Source organism: Anas platyrhynchos, chromosome 2 (assembly GCF_047663525.1).
Source record: "Anas platyrhynchos isolate ZD024472 breed Pekin duck chromosome 2, IASCAAS_PekinDuck_T2T, whole genome shotgun sequence".
Lineage (NCBI taxonomy): Eukaryota > Metazoa > Chordata > Aves > Anseriformes > Anatidae > Anas > Anas platyrhynchos.
This window is the reverse complement of record NC_092588.1, coordinates 107662562-107680340: the sequence shown is the minus strand read 5'-3', so window position 1 is coordinate 107680340 and position 17779 is coordinate 107662562. Positions and strand designations below refer to the sequence as shown.

General features: G+C 47.0%; 1 protein-coding gene across 2 annotated transcripts in view; it reads left to right on the top strand.

The window, feature by feature from the left end:
• The first annotated feature begins 6598 nt into the window (after positions 1 to 6598).
• Positions 6599 to 17779, top strand: part of JARID2 (jumonji and AT-rich interaction domain containing 2) — a 202810-nt gene continuing 191629 nt past the window's right edge. The window contains exon 1 of one of the 2 annotated variants that reach the window (XM_038175718.2): positions 6599 to 7549. In XM_038175718.2, the coding sequence (XP_038031646.1) occupies positions 7505 to 7549 (45 nt within the window). In that variant the 5' untranslated portion in view covers positions 6599 to 7504. The remainder of the gene's footprint in view (positions 7550 to 17779) is intronic. The other variant, XM_027451254.3, reaches the window with a different exon arrangement.

Genomic DNA, 17779 nt, shown 5'->3' with positions numbered 1-17779 from the left:
AAAGGTATTACTAAAATCAAGTTAGCTGTTCCTGTAATTTATTTTGTTCCCTCTGCTCTTGGCATAATGATTTCAGGGTCTTAATGCTGTATGGTGCTGGCATGCCACAAAAACTGGTCGAATAACAAAAGAAGCCGGGACCATCCAGCACCTTACAAGCTATAAGTATTATGTGTGTTGTTATTAAACACTGAATTGCTTGATAAGCTTCCTTAAGGCTACAGCAATAAATTGGTGTTTCTGTCTTTTCAGCAGGAGCCCCCACTCTATTTGTGTTACTTAGTTATTTACAAAGATGACCTTTTATTAAAAACTTCACACAGCCTCCACCGTGCTCAAAATTAATTATACTTGGCTGTAATGCAAACAGTGTTTCAAATGTGTGAAATTTACGGCCCGGTACAAGGCAAAATGATGGCTAAACTTTGACTGGTAAACTGGACACCAGCAGTGCTACCAGTGCCAGTGCTGGAGCCAAGCTTGAGGCCTGATTCACCACTTTTCCACACTACTCATCAACTGGAATCAGTTGTGGGCAACTGGGCTATTTTTTTTTTTTTTTTCCAGGAAGAAAACACATTGTGTGCAATGACTTGAGAGGAGAATCATTATTGCCTACAAAGATGAACTCTAGCATGCTACAACACCATGATCAGCTCACAACCTACATTGCACTGGTCCTGCTAGCCTCATCTTCCCTGTGGCTCAAAGTAAGCATTACATTCTTCAAAAGGCTTTGAAAAAGGAGAGGGGAAGAGAAACACAAACTTTCAAATGGGCAAAGAGAAGACAGAAAAAAGAGAAGAAAGGCAGGGTGGAATATTGCTCTCAATTCCTTCTTCCACCCACTAAGACACGCTCTTGTTCCCCTTCTTCCGTGTTGAGCTCTTCTTTCAGAGTAAAATTGCCTTACTTCAATTCAGTGGCCTGGTTAAATTTGCTGACTCAACTAAAAAAAAAAGAGAATTTCTCACCACTTTGACCATTTTCGTTCAAGCTTACGTGCATTCGCACCCCTCAAGGGCTACTGTCCCACAGTCCTATTTCTCAATCGATGCAGAGCAAACTGCAGTAAACACTGAACAATGTTGCAAGGACAAACACCCTTACTTTGCCAGCTATAAAAAGCAGTGAAATCAAATGTGAAGAAAAGAAACGTTGAGACAGTACTGAATTCAGCAGAGAAAAAGAAGACAAAGAGCCAAGTGAAGAGATACTGCCTTTTCTGCAGTGCTCACACTAAGAACATCATTGATTGTCCATAAGCACTACATTTTCATCATTTCTGTGAAATGAAAGAATAGTAGCCCCAGTTCACGGATTGTCCAGAGGCAGTCAGAAATTAAGATCTGAAGAGTCTCAACGTACCAAAAGTGCAATTCTTGTGAGTACTGTGCACTGCATACTCTTTGAGTACTCAAAAAATACAGCTTCCAGCAACCTTTGGTGCAGATGCATGTGTAGTCCTAAGAGAACCCATAAAATAAGGAACACAATGCATGACCTACAACAGGAACATGTTAACAACCACAGATATATTTATTTCCCCATCTCCTCTCCCACATTCTCAAGTGGGAAACAAAGCGTCCTGCACACTAGGAGATTTGGATCAAAGAGCTGTGATGGCCACAAGTCACAACTCATCACCTGTCCGACAACTGTAGCTATTTACGTACAAATTAGTAGTGCTGACCTGGCCACTATTAAAGATTGATGTAAATGGCCTATCCAGCATTACGCTCCTTGGCAGAGAATCAACTTCTCCGGCTTTAACAATGAGATTATGTCTTCCCGTCTTGCATTCATAGGAACACACGAGGGTAAGAGTTTAACAGACAACATTCTCCTTCAGCATGCACTCTAATTCATCCCTAGAGCAGACTCACTTAATACACTGTACAGAAAACAATCATCCTATGGCGGGGAGGGGGAAAGGTATGCAATCTATTTTAAGATTATTATAAAGCAATATACAGATGTATGGATGGAATTAAGATTGCATAAGCATTTCCTAATTCTGGCGTTTTGTAACTTTTGAGTGCTTAACTTAGCCACTTTAATATCCTTTCGCTCTAACCATCTGTGCAGTGTCTGTCTACACGTGTGTGTAAGGCTGCCTCAAGGATCCAGGAGATGCTAGGCACCGTATCTCAATTGCTGAGAGGACTTTAAATCACATGCATAAATCTGCATCGCATGAACCCAGACCCATCGTGCATGTGATACAGAATCCAAGACACATGTAGAAATTCAGTGCATGATAGCAGTTGCCTGTTGGGAATCCTCGGATGCAGACGCAGCACCTTGTGCGTGCACTAGGTAACCATGTTGGATGGTCATTATGTTTGTGTTTTATGAATACATTTCACAAACTATAAAGTAAAAAAGGTTGTGGGGAAGTGGCCAAACTGCCTGCCAGCAACTGGCTACAATATCTCTATTTCCCTATGGGAACGAACAAAAGGAAGTACTACTTCCCTCTTCTGTAAGGGATTCATTCATAGCAGTAGCCATTTTTCTCTTAGATATGTATTGTAACACTGTCTTCAACTTTCTACTCCAATATTACAAAAATATGCTGTGTGACTCACAAGACCAATGGAAAACAATGAGGAGAATATGAATACAGGAAAGACAAGGTGTTTAAACATGACAAAAAAAAAAAAAAAAAAAAAAAAAGAGGAGGGAAAGTCAAATTAGGGGATGTGGAAAAAGGAATACTGACATCGACTCAAACCAGAGGCAAGAATTACTCCAGAAAATTCAGCATTCTGGGCATCTACTGGAAGAGGCCCCTCTCTGATTGTCTTCACATCTTTCTTACCTGCTACAAGAAAGAGTTGTTTGCGTATGGTAAAGTTTTTGTCTTCTCAAACACAAAACGAAATGTGCGATACATAAGTGGTGGTGGTGTTTGGGGTACCAAAAAAGCTACTGTGTGGAAATGACTTTGATTTTCACAAACCCGGGGGTCTACTTTCATAATCCTTTAACCTAGTTTGAGCAGTACATCAAGTGTCTAGGAAGCCATTGAAACTTCTGAAAATAGGAATTCCTTCTGCATTACTGTATCTCCAAAGATTGCCAACCTGAAGAATGAGGGTTAGAAGCAAGTTCTGTAATCCCCAGTGTAAAACCACCAACCTACTCCCACCCTCGTCCTTCTTAGTTTACAAAAGGTTTTGCTTTTATCCGCACAGGGATTAAATATCAGAAGGCAAAGTTGCATCCTTTTCAGATAAAACAAAACAAAACAAGCTATTAAACACTAGACAATTTAATCTTGTCTTTTTAAATTATTATTATTATTATTATTTTAAGTAGGCATAATTCAGGTAAATATGCCACAGTTGAGGAAAAGGTATCCAGAAGTTATTTTTATGAACTGGTAAGCAGCCATCTGTCCACAAACAATCACAGCCTGCCCCCAAGACAAGGCTCCTTTTATAGCTGAACTTGTCTGGCATCATGCCCTTTGTTTGCTGACTGGTGAATTATGGCTCGCAAATTCACCCTATATGTTCTTTCTGACTTCCCCGTACTGCCTGTGCCTATTGTTTTATCTGTTTGACCAAAATGGAAAAAAAATAGTAGTCTCAAATGACCGTTCTTTGATTTATGGTAGATTGTCATTTGCCTTATGAACTACATACTCTTTTTAAAATTTTGTCCAGCAAACATACCAAGACCTTCTCCACTTCCTTACTGAAGATCTTTCCCCAGGAGAACTCTGAAGACAGTGCAAAATACTTTGCATTTACGCATGCCTTCCAAGCCAAACAGTTTCAAAAGCAATAGTCCCTGATTAAAAAAGACTAGTAGTCATACATAAGTCAGCTGCGAGGAATGTTCTTTTCCGACAACCTCTGAAAGAGATTTTACCTATGTTGAGATGTGAAGTAGGTAAGTATCATGAAAGCTCTAGTAGCTGGAGAGGTATCACCAAGGTTCCTTCTTAGTGCAGCTTCCTCTTTTCACTGGAATTATGTACTACAAGATTATCTTATGTGCTAGAAAGTGCCTACATTTCACCTATGTCTTGGAGATAACTGTGCCTGAGATACTTAGTATACAAAAGACCAAATGCACAATGCATAAAATGAATTATTCTCATGCAAACAACCCACAATTTTACCTCCACCTCCCCTTCCCCCCAAGAAATCCCAAAGCCTTTTGAACTACATTATTATGTTTCAGGACACTGAGCTTGTTCTGTTCTCTGTGTGTTGTTGGAAAGGTTTATTCTGGACAGTGGTAAAAAAATAACTGTAAAACACAGGAATCTAGGTTTTGGGCTCCTTTATAAATCCGTGTAAGTCCTCGTAAAACAATTACGTTCAATGAAAAAAATAATGAAATACACACAAGGAAACTCTACCATGTTAACATTAGTCACTTAAACATCTTCAAGAAATACTAGAGTTGAAAGTGGCCACGATATGAAACTCATTATCAAATTAAAGCTCTCCAGAAAAAGAAGAGAAAAAAAAAAAAAAGAAGAAAAAGTGACCTACTGTGATGGCGAATACTGACATCAGTAATAGCAGTACTAAATTCTATTGTATCGGAACTTAATTAATTTTCTAAACCAATCAAACCTTGGTATTTAAAGGGTCAGTCTCCAAAATGCGCACAAGCTAAAACAGAAGGGAAAGATCCAACGCAGAAACAGGATACTGAGCATGTACATAGTATGATACTTTCTAACACAGCACACATATGTGAATACAGCCATGGATCTATGCAAAAGGTTTCTGTCACCCAGCCTTGAGAAGAAAATTCATTAGTTTGCACTGACAGCAAGCTCTTGTTCAACACATGGCACAAAAGCCAGTAACAAACATAGCAGCAGCAAGACATAAGAACAGCCAGAAAGTAATCTCCAAAGTGTGTGTAGGAGGAAAAGTTGGTTTTGCTACCTTATGCTGTTTGAGAAAAGGGAGGTGGGTTTGTTACAAGAACCTTTTGCTTAATTGTTGACTTAGAAATACATGACTAACTATATTTGCCTCTTATGGTTTTCTGAAATGTCTCCTAGAGAAAGAAAGTTGCAGACCCATCATTCTTAACAGAAGAAAACGCGAGACAAAAGTGTTTTCTTCCAAATATGTCCTAGGCCTTCAAGCTACATAAATACCTCAGTAAAAAACAGCGAGGGCAGAGAGCTCAGCATAACTAAAAGAAATGCTCAAATTTCCATCTTAAAGGAACAAAAAACCTCTCTTCATACTGACACTTAGAAATAACGTGTATTTTCCTACAAGAAGCCTAAAGTAAAGGCTTCAAAAGATTACACAAGTAGTTATTACTATAAAAATTTGATACTAGATGAGGCCAAGCAAAGGTCATTTGTCTCAGCTTAACTACCTCAAGAATAAGGGTAGAAAAAGCACCTAAAATTGTTAGGGGTAAGCACAAAGAAGCAAAGTGAAAACTAAGTAGTTATTGCCTAACTTGATTTTTTCTATTTAGCGTTTCAAACCCCATTTGGGTCCTGTTCCTAGGGTAAATGGAGAACACAGTGCTCAAGAGAAGCTGGATGGAGGGCCTCATGCGCTACAGCAGCGGACTAGGAGCCAGCAATGACTTGAAGGGTGACTCCGGGCCTTCAGCTCTCCTGACTTTCCAAGGAGAGTCATTCAATGGCCTTAGAAGTTTTCTCTCTATGGGGCGGAGATTTTATTCTACAGAACTGAATGAACATAAACTACATCTGGAGTATGCGGCAGCATGTTTGGAGCGATACATGAGCGTTATGTGGTATGGTAGAGGTATGTTCCCTCTCGCTTTGCAATGACTCACACTGACAAGCACAAATGGACACTGACTATGTGAAACCTTCCTGATACTTCAGCGGGGAAGCCACAAATTCACCTTCCCCTTGGCTTTCCATGCAAAGCCCTGTCCAGAACCGCCGTGCTTTCCGTGAATCCGCACGCCTCTCTTTGCAGTGGTAGAAGAAAAAAACGTACAAAAACACACACACAAGAATAATATAATAAAAACAACGACCACAAGTATGTGCAGCTCATAGCTCTTTATTGAAACCCCAGTGCTGAACCCCATCGGCACCCACCCCTGCGTGTGGGGCTGGAGGTGGGCTGGCAGGAGGAGGAGGAGGAGGAGGAGGAGGAGTGCTGGTGACCTCAGGCTACCTCGGGGGCGCACCAGGCGGCCTGTCCCGAGCTGACACCGGGGCCGACCGAGTTTCGTGCGGCCGCCCCCCCCCCATGCCCAGACACATCAATCTTCCTCCTCCTCCTCCTCCTCCTCCTCAGCGCCATGCCCCCGCCCCTCGAGGTGGAGAGGGGAGGGGAGGGGGGGGGGGGGGGGGGTTCCTCGCCGAGCAGCCAATGAGCGGCGGAGCACGGAGGGGGGGGAGCGCGGGGCACGCCGGGAGATGTAGTTCGCCGGCGCCGCCATTTTGTGGCGAGGGAACTACAACTTTCCCGCGGAGCCCGGACAATCGCCGGGCCCTGCGCGGAGCCCCGAGGCCAGGCGCGGTGCTGACAGCCCCCGGAGAGCCCCGGGGAACGGAGCGGAGGAGGAGGAGGAGGAGGAGGAGGAGGAGGAGGAGGAGGAGGAGGCGGCGGCGGGGCGGGGGCAGGGCAGGGCGGCGAGGCCGAGCGTGCTGCGCGCTGAGGGAGCGTCGCCAAATTCCCCCCCCTCCTCCATAACCCCCCTCCCCGGGGCTCGCAGCGGCGACCTCGGGGCGGGTGCTGCGGCTGGCGCGGCGGTTGGGAATTGTGGGCGTGCCCTAAGCGGTGCCCGGCGCTGTGTGCGTGTGCCTGTGTGTTGTATATAGAGCTATACACACGCGCGCGCACGCAGACATATAGATTATAAAAAAAAAGAGAGAGAGAGAGAGGAGGCAGCCCAGGTCCATTTAAAGTTGCTGGCGGAGAGCTGCGCTCATTGGTTAGGGGGGGAGCTGGAGGAGCAGAGGCACACACACACAGTGCTGCTGCTGCTGCTGCTGCTGCTGGAGCTGCTGCTGGTGCTGCTGCTGCTGCTGCTGCTGCTGGAGTTGTCCCTGCTGCTTTCCCCTGCTGCTGCAGCAGCGCCAACGTGACTTCCAACATTGGCGTTATTTATCTTCTCCCTCCGGCCCCTCGCCTTTTCCAAGATGTAACTACGGCTCTGACACTAAGGACCTGCAGATCGCTTAGGTGGCTCGAGAAGGAGAAAAGGGGATATCGAGGGCGGCGTTTTTTGTGTTTAGGGGGAAATTTTCCATTATAATGTTTCACTAAAGTGAATTTTTTTTTTTTGTTGTTTCCTCCGCATTCGTCTTTTTTTTTTTTTTTTTTTTCGTCCCCCATACCTCGGATTTATTGCTAGGAGAATCACATTGTGAGGAAAGAAAAAGTCGGATTACAAGATACCACTACAAACAACCCCCTCCCCCCCCCCAGGATTTTTCGGTATTTTTTTTTTTTTAATTGTCGCGGCTTTAATTCATGAAGCAATTGTCCCCTTTTGCAATCAGAATTTGGATACCAGAATGAGCAAAGAAAGACCCAAGAGGAATATAATTCAAAAGAAATACGTAAGTGGTCATAACATCTATCATTTGACTCCCAGTTTTAGGAAATGGCAGTGAATGTCAAGTTTATCGCGAATTCTGCGGCTCTACGCTTTTTAACAGAAATGTAATGCTGGATTTGTTTGGGGTTTTGTTGTTGTTGTTGTTGCTTTTTCTTTTTTTTTTTTTTTTTTTTTAAATCCTGTGGTGCGGTGGGGGGAGTTTCAGAGACCCCCCCCCCTTTTTTTTTTTTTTTTTTTTTTTTTTTCTCTTTCCCGGGGAAGCCTTCCATCCAGCCGGGTTATAAAACCAGCCCGTGTGCCTGGCGGTTCCCCCGCTGCACAAATGTATTGACCTCAAATGACACAATCATCATCTAGTTTTCGATGAAAGGCGGGGAGCTCGGGGGGCTGCCGCTGGGGGGGTGGTGGTGGTGGGAAGGGGGGGGGGATGCAACGAGACGGCGGCTGCCAGCGCCGTGCCTCCGGCTTCCCCCGGCCACCCATGGGTGCTCCAGCCCGGAGCCTGCTGCAACTTGCGGCCGGTGGCCGGGCCGGGCCGTGCCACACGGGAAAATGGCTCGGAGGAAAAAAAAAAATAATAATAATAATATTTGGGAGAAGGAGCCGCAGCCCGGGCTCTCCGCTTCTGCTTCATTTATTTAAAAATAATATTTATTTATTTTTTTTAAACCCGGCCGATCCCTCGCGATTGTCTGCTCCTTTAAAGGGGAGAAATGTGCGTGGACGTGGGGAAAGGGAGGGAGGGGAGGGGGGGGGGGGGGAGAGATTTTTGTTCGTGCTCCAGTTGCGTTTTGATTGGCATAGGGGAGTTTTTTTTCTTTTCGTTTGGAAAAAAAAAAAAAAGGAGAAAAAAAAAAAAAAAGCGAGGGGGGATTAGGCGAATATGCAGCAGAGCGAATCGCGATTTTGATCTGCACGTTGGGAAAAATGCTGCGTTCCGGCGTGGCGTTTTGGGGCGGGGGGACGGGGGGGGGACACACACACAGACACACAAGACAGGCAGACACACGGCCCCACGGCCGCTTTTAGGGTGTGTTTGCTGCGACCCTTGGAAAGTTGCAGTTTCTATTATCGTCCGTGTCGCCGGCGCCCGTGGCTGTCGGCGGGGGCCGTACGTGCGTTTCCGTGCAGGGCGGGTGACCTTCGGGACACTTCCCCCTCGCTGCTGTTCTGTGCATTCCCAAAAATAAATTAAAAAAAATAATAATAAGAAGAAATATAAATAAGGGGGGTGGGTGGGTGGGTTTTGGACCCCCCGCCGGGCTCTGCGGGGAAGGAGAATAGGGGGTGGGGGGGGGGGGATTGTGGTGCTAGGCGGCAGCCGGGCACCCCGGGGCCGGCTTTTGGAATTAAAATACATCCGCATTGCAGAGGGACGGGGAGCCCGGAGCCGCCGGGCTGCAGCTTATGGGATCGGGCGTGCGGGGGGGAAACTCTGCCCCGAGGCGAGGGGGGCGCCCAGACAAAAGCAGCGCCCGGCTTTAGGGGGGGGACACACGGGGACACCGCGGTGCCAACGGGGCTGGGGAGGGGGATAAAGGGGGGATCGCCCCAAAGTCGCCCGGCCCGGCGGGGGCGGACAATGCCGGGGCAGGGCACGGGGTGCAGCGCGCATCGGGCGTGCTCCCGCGCTGCAACTTCGCCCCCTTTCCTTTTTCCCCGAATTTCGTTTTTTTTATCCCCATTTCCTCGCTGTTATCATTTCCTTCCACCCCGTCCTTATCGTTCTTCTTTTCCTATTGCTTTTTTTTTTTTTTCTTCGCCGGCTTTTGGCGGCGGCGGAGGAGGCGGCGGTGGGGTCCCTGCAGGTAGCAACAGGTACCCGGGGCCGCGCCGGGAGCCCCGCCGGACACCGCCACCGCCGCCACCGCGCCGCCGCCGCCGCCGCCCGGCCAGGTTCGCCTCGCGCCCGTGACGTCACAAAGGGAAGGGCCTGCGCGCCGTGCGAGCGCTCCGCCGCCTCGGCCCGCGCGTGACGTCACAGGCGGGGCGGGGGCGTGGGGGGGGGGGGCGTGGGGGGGGGGAGGCCCCGGGGCTAAGAGCGGGTCTGGGGGGGGGGGGGTGGTATGGCACGACATGGCACGACATGGCACGACATAGCACGACATGGCACGGCATGGCATGGCACGGCATGGCACGGCATGGCACGGCCGGTTCTGGGGAGGGGGCCATGGTGCCAGCAGCCCCCGCCCCGCTTGCTCTCATGCCTGCCTTGCCTGGCGTGACACACGTGGTGCCATCCCCCCCCCCCCCCAGCCATGCCGTGCCTTTTGTTGCCTGCCCACCCAGGGGAAGGTGGGGGCAGCCCGCCAGCCCTCCCACACCCCCAGCACACCTTCCCCAGGGGCAGGCTGGCCCCCTCCCTAAACCACGAAGCCCCCCTCCTGATCCCCATGGGGCACCCCAAGCCCGCTGGTCGCACACCCCCATGGGCTCAGCACGGCAGAGTGGTCAGGGAGGGGAGCAGGCAGCTGTTTTGGGGCTGTGGAGCACGACAGTGGTTCACCTGGCGCTGCATGGAGTCAGCACCGAGTGGGGGAGATGGGGGCACCCACACATGACAGCCCCCTGGTGCTCCAGTTCTGGGGTGAGCAGCCTCCTCTGGCTCCCCCAAAACAATGTCCCATTTCGGTGGCATGTCCCTATCATCGGGACATTTGGGTAGCTGCAGGCCGCCGTCTTGCTCTCAAGCAAAGCCTGCTTGGGCTTTTTGCTTTCCAGAGCTCAGGAAACGAGCTCCGAAAGCAAAAAGGTAACAAGAACAATGGGGTGAAGCCCGCGTGCCGCGGGCGGCTGTCGTGTGGCTCCGCTCGCTGCTGCGTGAGTAGCGGTAATTAAAAGTTCCCCAAAACTTTGCATTATCTTCGCAACTGATAACCCAGGAATGAGGAAATCCGCATATGCATCTTTCCCCCCCCCTCCTTGCTCTTTAAAAACGCTATTGCTTAATTTTTAAAAGAGCCATGGCTGACTCATTCAAATCTTGCTTCTCACTTTATCCTCCTCCTTCTCAAACATCTTTACATATCAAATATTGCCTTTTGGCTCAAGCCTCAGAAAACTGACAGCTTTGTAAAGCATCGCCCGAGAAGCCAGACTGCGTTCAGTATGCGCTTGGAATTAATAGTCCTTAAATGAAAACCTTTGAAGTCTCGAGCGTGATTTTCACAGGTGTGTGCGTTTCTGCCCATTTTCGTGCCGTCGGAGAGCACGTCTCCTCTTCTTCCTGGTTCAGGCCTTGGCGTACTGGGCCTGGATCAGTGTCCCAAAATACCTGCACAGCTCTGCCAGGGTGGCAGATGGCGAAACGCGATTATGGAGCAAGGTCGCTGCCATCACCTCGCGTGACACCTCCTCCCCATGGAGGTGCCCTGAGGGGACGCGGGTCCCCTTGGGGCGGGCGGCCTGTGGAGAGCCCCCCCAGTTGGTAGTAGTGCCTCGAAGCACTGTGTGTGTTAAAATCCCCTCAAATGGTGCCTTTGAGGCCGCTGTGAGCAGCAGGCCGGAGACTGCCTCCTTGGTTGTGCTTGTAGCACTACCATGGGGTCAGGCACACGAGTGAGGCCCTGTGGGTGCGCAGGCCCTGGTGCTGAGGCATCCCAGGGAACCAGGGGAATGGTGACAGCAGCACCCCCGGGGAGGGGACATTTTGTGCACCCCACAGCTTCAGCCTGACCCCCTGGCCCAGCCTGGTCTGGTACACAGTGGGGTTCCCTGGTTTCTCACCCCCCAGCACCCCGTTTCCCTGCCCTGAGGGGCGCTGTGAGTAGGGCCAGCTCCTACAAGACATCACGTACAGCCGCTGCGGGGTGGCGGCAGGGGTGGTGTGATTCAGTGTGCCTGGCGTTTTATTTCGGGTAGCCTTCTGGAGCTTTCTCGTGCTGGGTCTTTTTTCAGGCGGGTGGTGACTGTTCCCGCCTTGTACCTGTTCCAGCAATGTAGCGTGCTGAGCTCCTTTTTTTATTTATTTTTTGTAGACATAACTTAAGGCTACCAGCGTGCGGATGCTAGCCTCTCTCGAGAGTTTGCATTCCTCTTAACCTCCTCCTGGTCTGTTGAGACTGCAGCTTTATGCTGAGTGGCGTGACGGCACGTAACTAGAAACTAGTAATTCCAATCTTTTTCTTTTTATAAACGAATATTTACTTCTTGCTATCAACAAATGCCTAGCACTGAGATACTAATGGACTCCTGTTCACTCCGACAGACTGTGAGCCAGAATTCTGCGTAAGATTCTGTCCGGAGTGAATTATAATGAATCAAGGCCCCTGTGAAGAGTTTCTGATGTTCATTAAGCACTCTCACTTTCTCTTACGAGGCCTACTAAGCCAGTATTAAAAATATATTACCCCTTCCTTTTCTGTAGATGCGAAATAACTGGTAATGTTATGCATGTTAAAGGCTGGTATAAACGTCTGCTCATTTTCTAATGCAGTAGCATTCCCTCCATTTTATTGTTTGATGAAACAGAAAGAAGTCTAAATTACTTGCCTGAAGCTACGTACTGTAACAGTGGCAGAGAAGGAACTAATCCCTGTTTCTGCAGCCTGGTCCAATATTTTGTCGCGTAGCTTACAGGGGCTTGCTATTAGGCATGGCATCTGCTGTACAGAGACTACTTGACGTGGTTCAAACTTTCTTCAAGGCTTTCCCCCCCCCCTCAGTTATGCTCTGGACTGTGAGATTACCAGTGTATTTTTAACAGAACTTAAAGAAAAAAAGTTGTATCTCAGCATGGATACTTGATTTGTTTTTTTTTTTTTAAAGTGATGATCGCACCCTGCAGCTGATAGAGACCGGTTGATACTGTGATGACTCAGCTGTGGGAGTATTACATAAAGTAGGTCACTTTTTAAATCTCATAGACTGAAACTAAAGAGACTCCAGGTTGAAAATTTCTATTTTGTTTATGCCCATTTCAAACCAGGATAGTTCCTAGTTTGCACATGACTGAAAGTTCTCGAGGAGGAGGGAAAAGACTTTTTTTTTTTTCTTTCCCTTTTATATTGTATGGTGACTGAATTCAATCAACTTGAACTTGGGGATGGAGGGGGGGAAACACCAGCTGCTTTCATTTCTAAAGTTTATAGTTTGTAGTATTCGAGTGAAAGGAAGGCTTAAAGGTAATTTTAATGTAGGGAAGGGAAAAGCAGAGACATTTATTATTACTTTTTTTTTATTATTATTATTACAACACTCAGCTTTTGTGTGATTTAGCAGATGTGGAATTTGCAGAGGAATACATGCATTGCTGCAAAATCCAAATTTGCATTTTAAACATTCTGTTTTTTCCCCCTAGTCCTTTGCATGGCTTTCTTCCCAACTATAAATGTAAACCAAGTGTAAATGATGCATTGTTTGCTGTAGTGGGCAGACAGTCTGAAAACAATAGTGCTGATGGATTTGACTGCCTCTGTGTAAGATTAACGGGACATTAACTTTCAAGTCTAATAATGCAAATATCAGTGTTGCCAAACCTGAACTTCCCTTAAACGTTTCCTGATGTCGATGGCCCTGAATGTCCCTATTCTGCTGGCCAAAAGCAAACGCTTTAATGATTTAGCTCTTAACCTTCAATACAAAGCCCCTTAACCTGTCGTTAGGGCTTTCTTTAGAGAAAAGGGTAAGAGGTACCTGGAGTATAAGTAAAAAGCGAAGTAGAAAATGGGATATGATACACATATACTTTTTACACTTACTACCATTTTTTATTTGGGGCATTCTTAAGTGGTAGGAAGCCACTAGAAAAGTTAAAAGCTGCAAAACGCTTGTAAAATTCAGGTCTAGCGTGTGAGGAGTGCTTGGTGCTGAAATTCAGATACAGGAAATAATACGCTTGCCAAAATGTATTTGGTGTTCCCTTAGATCTTTGATGGGTTGTTTTGCTGGCTCGCTATTAGTGGGGATATTGGATGTGGTCCTTGCTGGTTTTTAATGGGGAGGTTTTATTTGGGAACTCTAGGCTTTGGTTTGTTGGGGTGGGTTTCTTGCAGCCTGTCGCAGAAACGCTTTCTCAATGAATCAGTAGGTGCAAGGTTTTAAACCATTTGCCGTTTCACTTGCTCGGGTTTCACACTTTCCCTCGTGTAATGACATCCTGTTCTGATGTTGTTCCTTCGGCAAGCCGGCAGAGGCCTGGTATTTCCAGCAGCGGGCTGTGGGAAAGGAGTAAGCCCTTTAATTACAGCCGTGAGAACGACTCGTTTGAAAATACTCCGTCTCCCTTCCCTTCCGCGTGTGCTTTTGTTCGTCAGTCACTTCTTTACACAGACACAAGGTACAAAGATGTGAAATGCCACTGCTAAACTTGCTGTAGGAGAGTGGCCGCGGTCAGTGGCCGTGTGTTGCCGTGCCTAACGCCACGTCTCGGGGCTCTGGGCTCCAGGCTCCCTGGTCCGCGAGCAGACGGATCGTGCGAGTGTTCCCCATCTGCTCCTGTGCAAAGTTTATCAGCTTAATTTATGCTGCTGCGGGAAGCTCTTCAGATGCACCAGCTTGGCTGAGCACAGGAGCAAAGAAAAAAAAAAAAAAAAAAAAGCTCACGTGGAAATCGTTCCACCGGTTCACGTACGGAAGAGTGGCATCGTAAAGCGTTCCAGCATTTCTGCAGCAAATGTCGCATCCCAGACTGGAGTGTCAGAAGCCATATCCCGCAAATTTATCTGGGGGAACAAAGCCTCCTTCAATCAGACGTGAAAAGGAGCTCGTTTGTGCGATTAAAAAATGCAGTGGAAAGAAAATGGTGAACCTCTACTGAGGTCTTTTCTGGCCGGTTCTTTCCCTCGCTTTGCTCTGCAGAAAGGCAGCCCTGGATCGGTGGCTGCCACTGCGCTGCTTTTACTTCCTAAAGGCTAGAAGAAATGCAAATAAAAAGAACCAAGCTGAGAAAGTGCGGCGTGCTGCCGTGCTCCAGGAGGGCTTGTGGTATTCGCGTCCCTGCGTTCTGCTTTCAGTTCTTCGAGCTCGCCTTGCTGCTCTGACATCTTCGGCGTGACGCGGTGCTTGCAGGAGATGAGCGTGTTTTGGCACACGCGCGCTGTGATGACTGGCTAACGATATTTGTGAAGTTCAAGAATAAACCATGGGAGCTCATTCTGGCATAACCTACTAATCTTAATTTTGCGTTTTGATACCGCGTTGTCTGAGCCAAGTTGGGATGACTGTATATTGCAAGCAATTCATTTTTAGCTGTACTTGCAGATCAGTTTCGAAGCAGCGCGTGCTTTTAAATTAAGAACAATGGGAGTGAATTTGGAGAAACTATCAGCTCTTTGAACAATGTGCATATGGAAATCAGCTACGTGCCTATTTTTAAAATAGATTTAAAACAGATTTATGCGAGTGGGCAGAGGTATGCGCTCCCCAATATTTCTGGGCTGTGTCGTGTACTGGCACTTAGACGTTTTTCTCCTTCACTGCCCACAAGAGCAGGGCTGTCTTCTCTGCCCTTTCCCACATTTGTGTTTGGGGGAGAAGAGAGACTTTCTTTTCCCTCTGAGGATTGTGCTTTATATTCTGCTGGATAAAATACAAAAAAAAAAATCTGCTGCTGCTTTGAGTGAACTTCAGTCTCTCACGAGGCATGCTGCTAGTCACGCTGCATTTTGGGGAGTCCAACCAAGACAGCAAGCTTTTGAGGCTCCTCGGTGGCAGGAATTCAGTTTCCCCTGGGAACTCCACTGAAACAGCGAGTAATGATTTTCTAGCTGTGTTTGGGAATGGCCTGTATTTTTAAGAAATACAAAGGGGAACTCGAAGGTGTAAAGCGTCTAAGTTGAGTGCATTGCAACACACGGAATATTTTTTGAGGTCGCTACTAATAAAGTGGACAGAAACCACGAGTCTTAGGCAAGTCTGCCCAGAGTTTTGCTTTGATGAGATGCTTATCATTATTTTAATTAGTTGTTTCATTTAGCCTATCGCTTTTTATGCTGTTCCCATACGGGAAATCTTTATGCCCCCAAAGTGCATAGTCTAGAAATTGCATTTAGAGTTTTAAGTTGCAGCAGGCTGCCACCATATGTTTGTGGCTTTTTTTTTCTTCCTTTTTATAAGGTGCCTGTTAGGCAGAGTAAGGGTGATTTAGAGAAGGGATATGCTTCGTTCTTTCTCACCTTTTTTATTTCACGGTTATTACTTTCAGCGACTTCGTCCCACAGAGTCCTTTTTGGTACATCAAAGTTGTGAGCCAAATCTCTCAGCTGCAGCGTGCATGCAGAAAACCCTATAATACAAATTTCCAGCCCTGCACGTATGCCAGATCAATTAACTTCTTAGCTCAACTCGAGCTGAAAAAAAATAGCTCTGCTTCTGTTTTGGTTTCAGTGATACAAAACTTGGTCCAGACTTTGCGTTTACAAAACTCAAAGCCAAATAAAAGGAACATTAGCTATTGTTGTTTGCAAAGCTGACTGATAGCTGAGCTCATGTTATATGCAGTTTGTGTTTGGGTGACATCCCAAATGACCAGCCCTAACGTGAATGTTTCCCTTAGAAGGGTGACATAGATGGACACCCGAGATGTGATTTTCTGGCTTGATAGGCACTCAGAGTTTGCCTTCTCGGTGCGTGGTGATAATGATGAAAATTCTCATGGCCTATTGCCATCGAGCAGGCTGGCTTTCTGAGACTGGGGAACATCCCTTTCATTTTCAGATACAAAGCAGAAGTTAATGTGGAATAGCATTTCCTCTAATCATTTATTAAAAGCTGTACTGAACTCAAGACTGGAAGAAGGAGGCGGTTTTTCTGCTACTGAGACCTTTATGCTAAGTTAGAAAAGCTTTTACCAATGTTAATTTTTTGTTGGTTGTTCAGCATGCAACGGGGACAGCAATACCACTTTGTAAGACAAGAGGCTCCGCGTTACTTAAAAGCTGGAGTTACAGCATGTTACAGTAACTGTTTCTTCTGAATTATTTATGGCACGGAAGAAATAATGGTCATCCTAATGGCAAATAATTTTCGAAGCTGGCTTTTTCTGTCTTCAAGTCTGTCAGTGACGCCTTGAACCAATAAAACATACACAAATAAGAAGTGTCTGTAGAGAGAAGCTGCCCCCTTCTCCCTGTCTGTGCTGGGAAAATCCTGTGTGAAGCTTTTGTATGTTGTCTTGCGTGACAATTTCATGAATGTGGAGGCCATTAATGCTAAATCTGCGTAATGCTGTGACTTTATGATCACGTTAAACCAGCACCGTGCTGCAAGAAGTGGTTCAGCCTCTGGCTCTTCCCCCTCTCTTCTGCCAGCCAGTGTTTATGCCAGGTGATAGCTCCCGTCACAGGTTGGGAATTTGTTATTTGTCCAAACTGGTGAAATACGGTCAGCTTTTAGTGTGGATTTGCTTAATGTTGCAGTCCGTGATGTAGCTGTAGAAGTGCTTGGGCTGGACAAGGTTTTGCAGGGACGCAGCTGGAGTGGCCGGGTCGCTTCTGGGAGCAGCAGCGTGAGGTTAAGTGGGCTGTGAAACGATGACTAAATAGGAGACACGAGGTGCACGTTTTATTTCCTAGCAAACAAAATTAGCAGCCCTCGTCTATTTTAAGCATTGCTCAGGCATGGATTTCTCTGTACTCGTCCTTCTGCTGCTGAATATTAAATAAGGTTGAAACGCTGTTAGGCCACGCTGCTGAAAATGAAGCTGAAGGTGTTTGGGCGTGTGGTCACGGTAGTGCCATAATCATTTCCAAAGTGTTAAAATATGTTAGAAAAGAGTCAAAAATATACCGCTGTCGTTACACGTTACGCTTGCTTAGATTTGACCGATTTAAAACTCGAACAGCGTAAGAAAAAAAAGAAGAGGAAGAAAATAAAACAGATAGCTGTGCTGCTGGAAGCTGAGGTCCCCCCACCGTTAAATGTGGTAGAAGCAGCAGCATTCACCCTAAATAAATGCAATTCTTTGTGGGACAGTACTTGCTGTTGGCTTGCCTTTGAACACGCGTACGAACGCAGACACGCACATGACACACGCGGTGCCCCGTGGAAGCGGAGCCGCTGCACCCTTCGCCTGCCTGCAACAAAGACCTGCTCACACAGGGAGCTCCTCGGGAAATTCCCCATGGCTTTCGTGGCTTTCCCACTGCAGAGCAAGTTCTGATAGCTTCTCTTGTTGAAAAGTCTACCCAACGCGCAGGGGAGCTGCCATGCTAATCGTGTATTTTGCCCCGAGTTCCCTGGTAGTGTGAGAAGGCCAAACCATGCCGAATCGAGAAGCTACAAAAAAAAACCA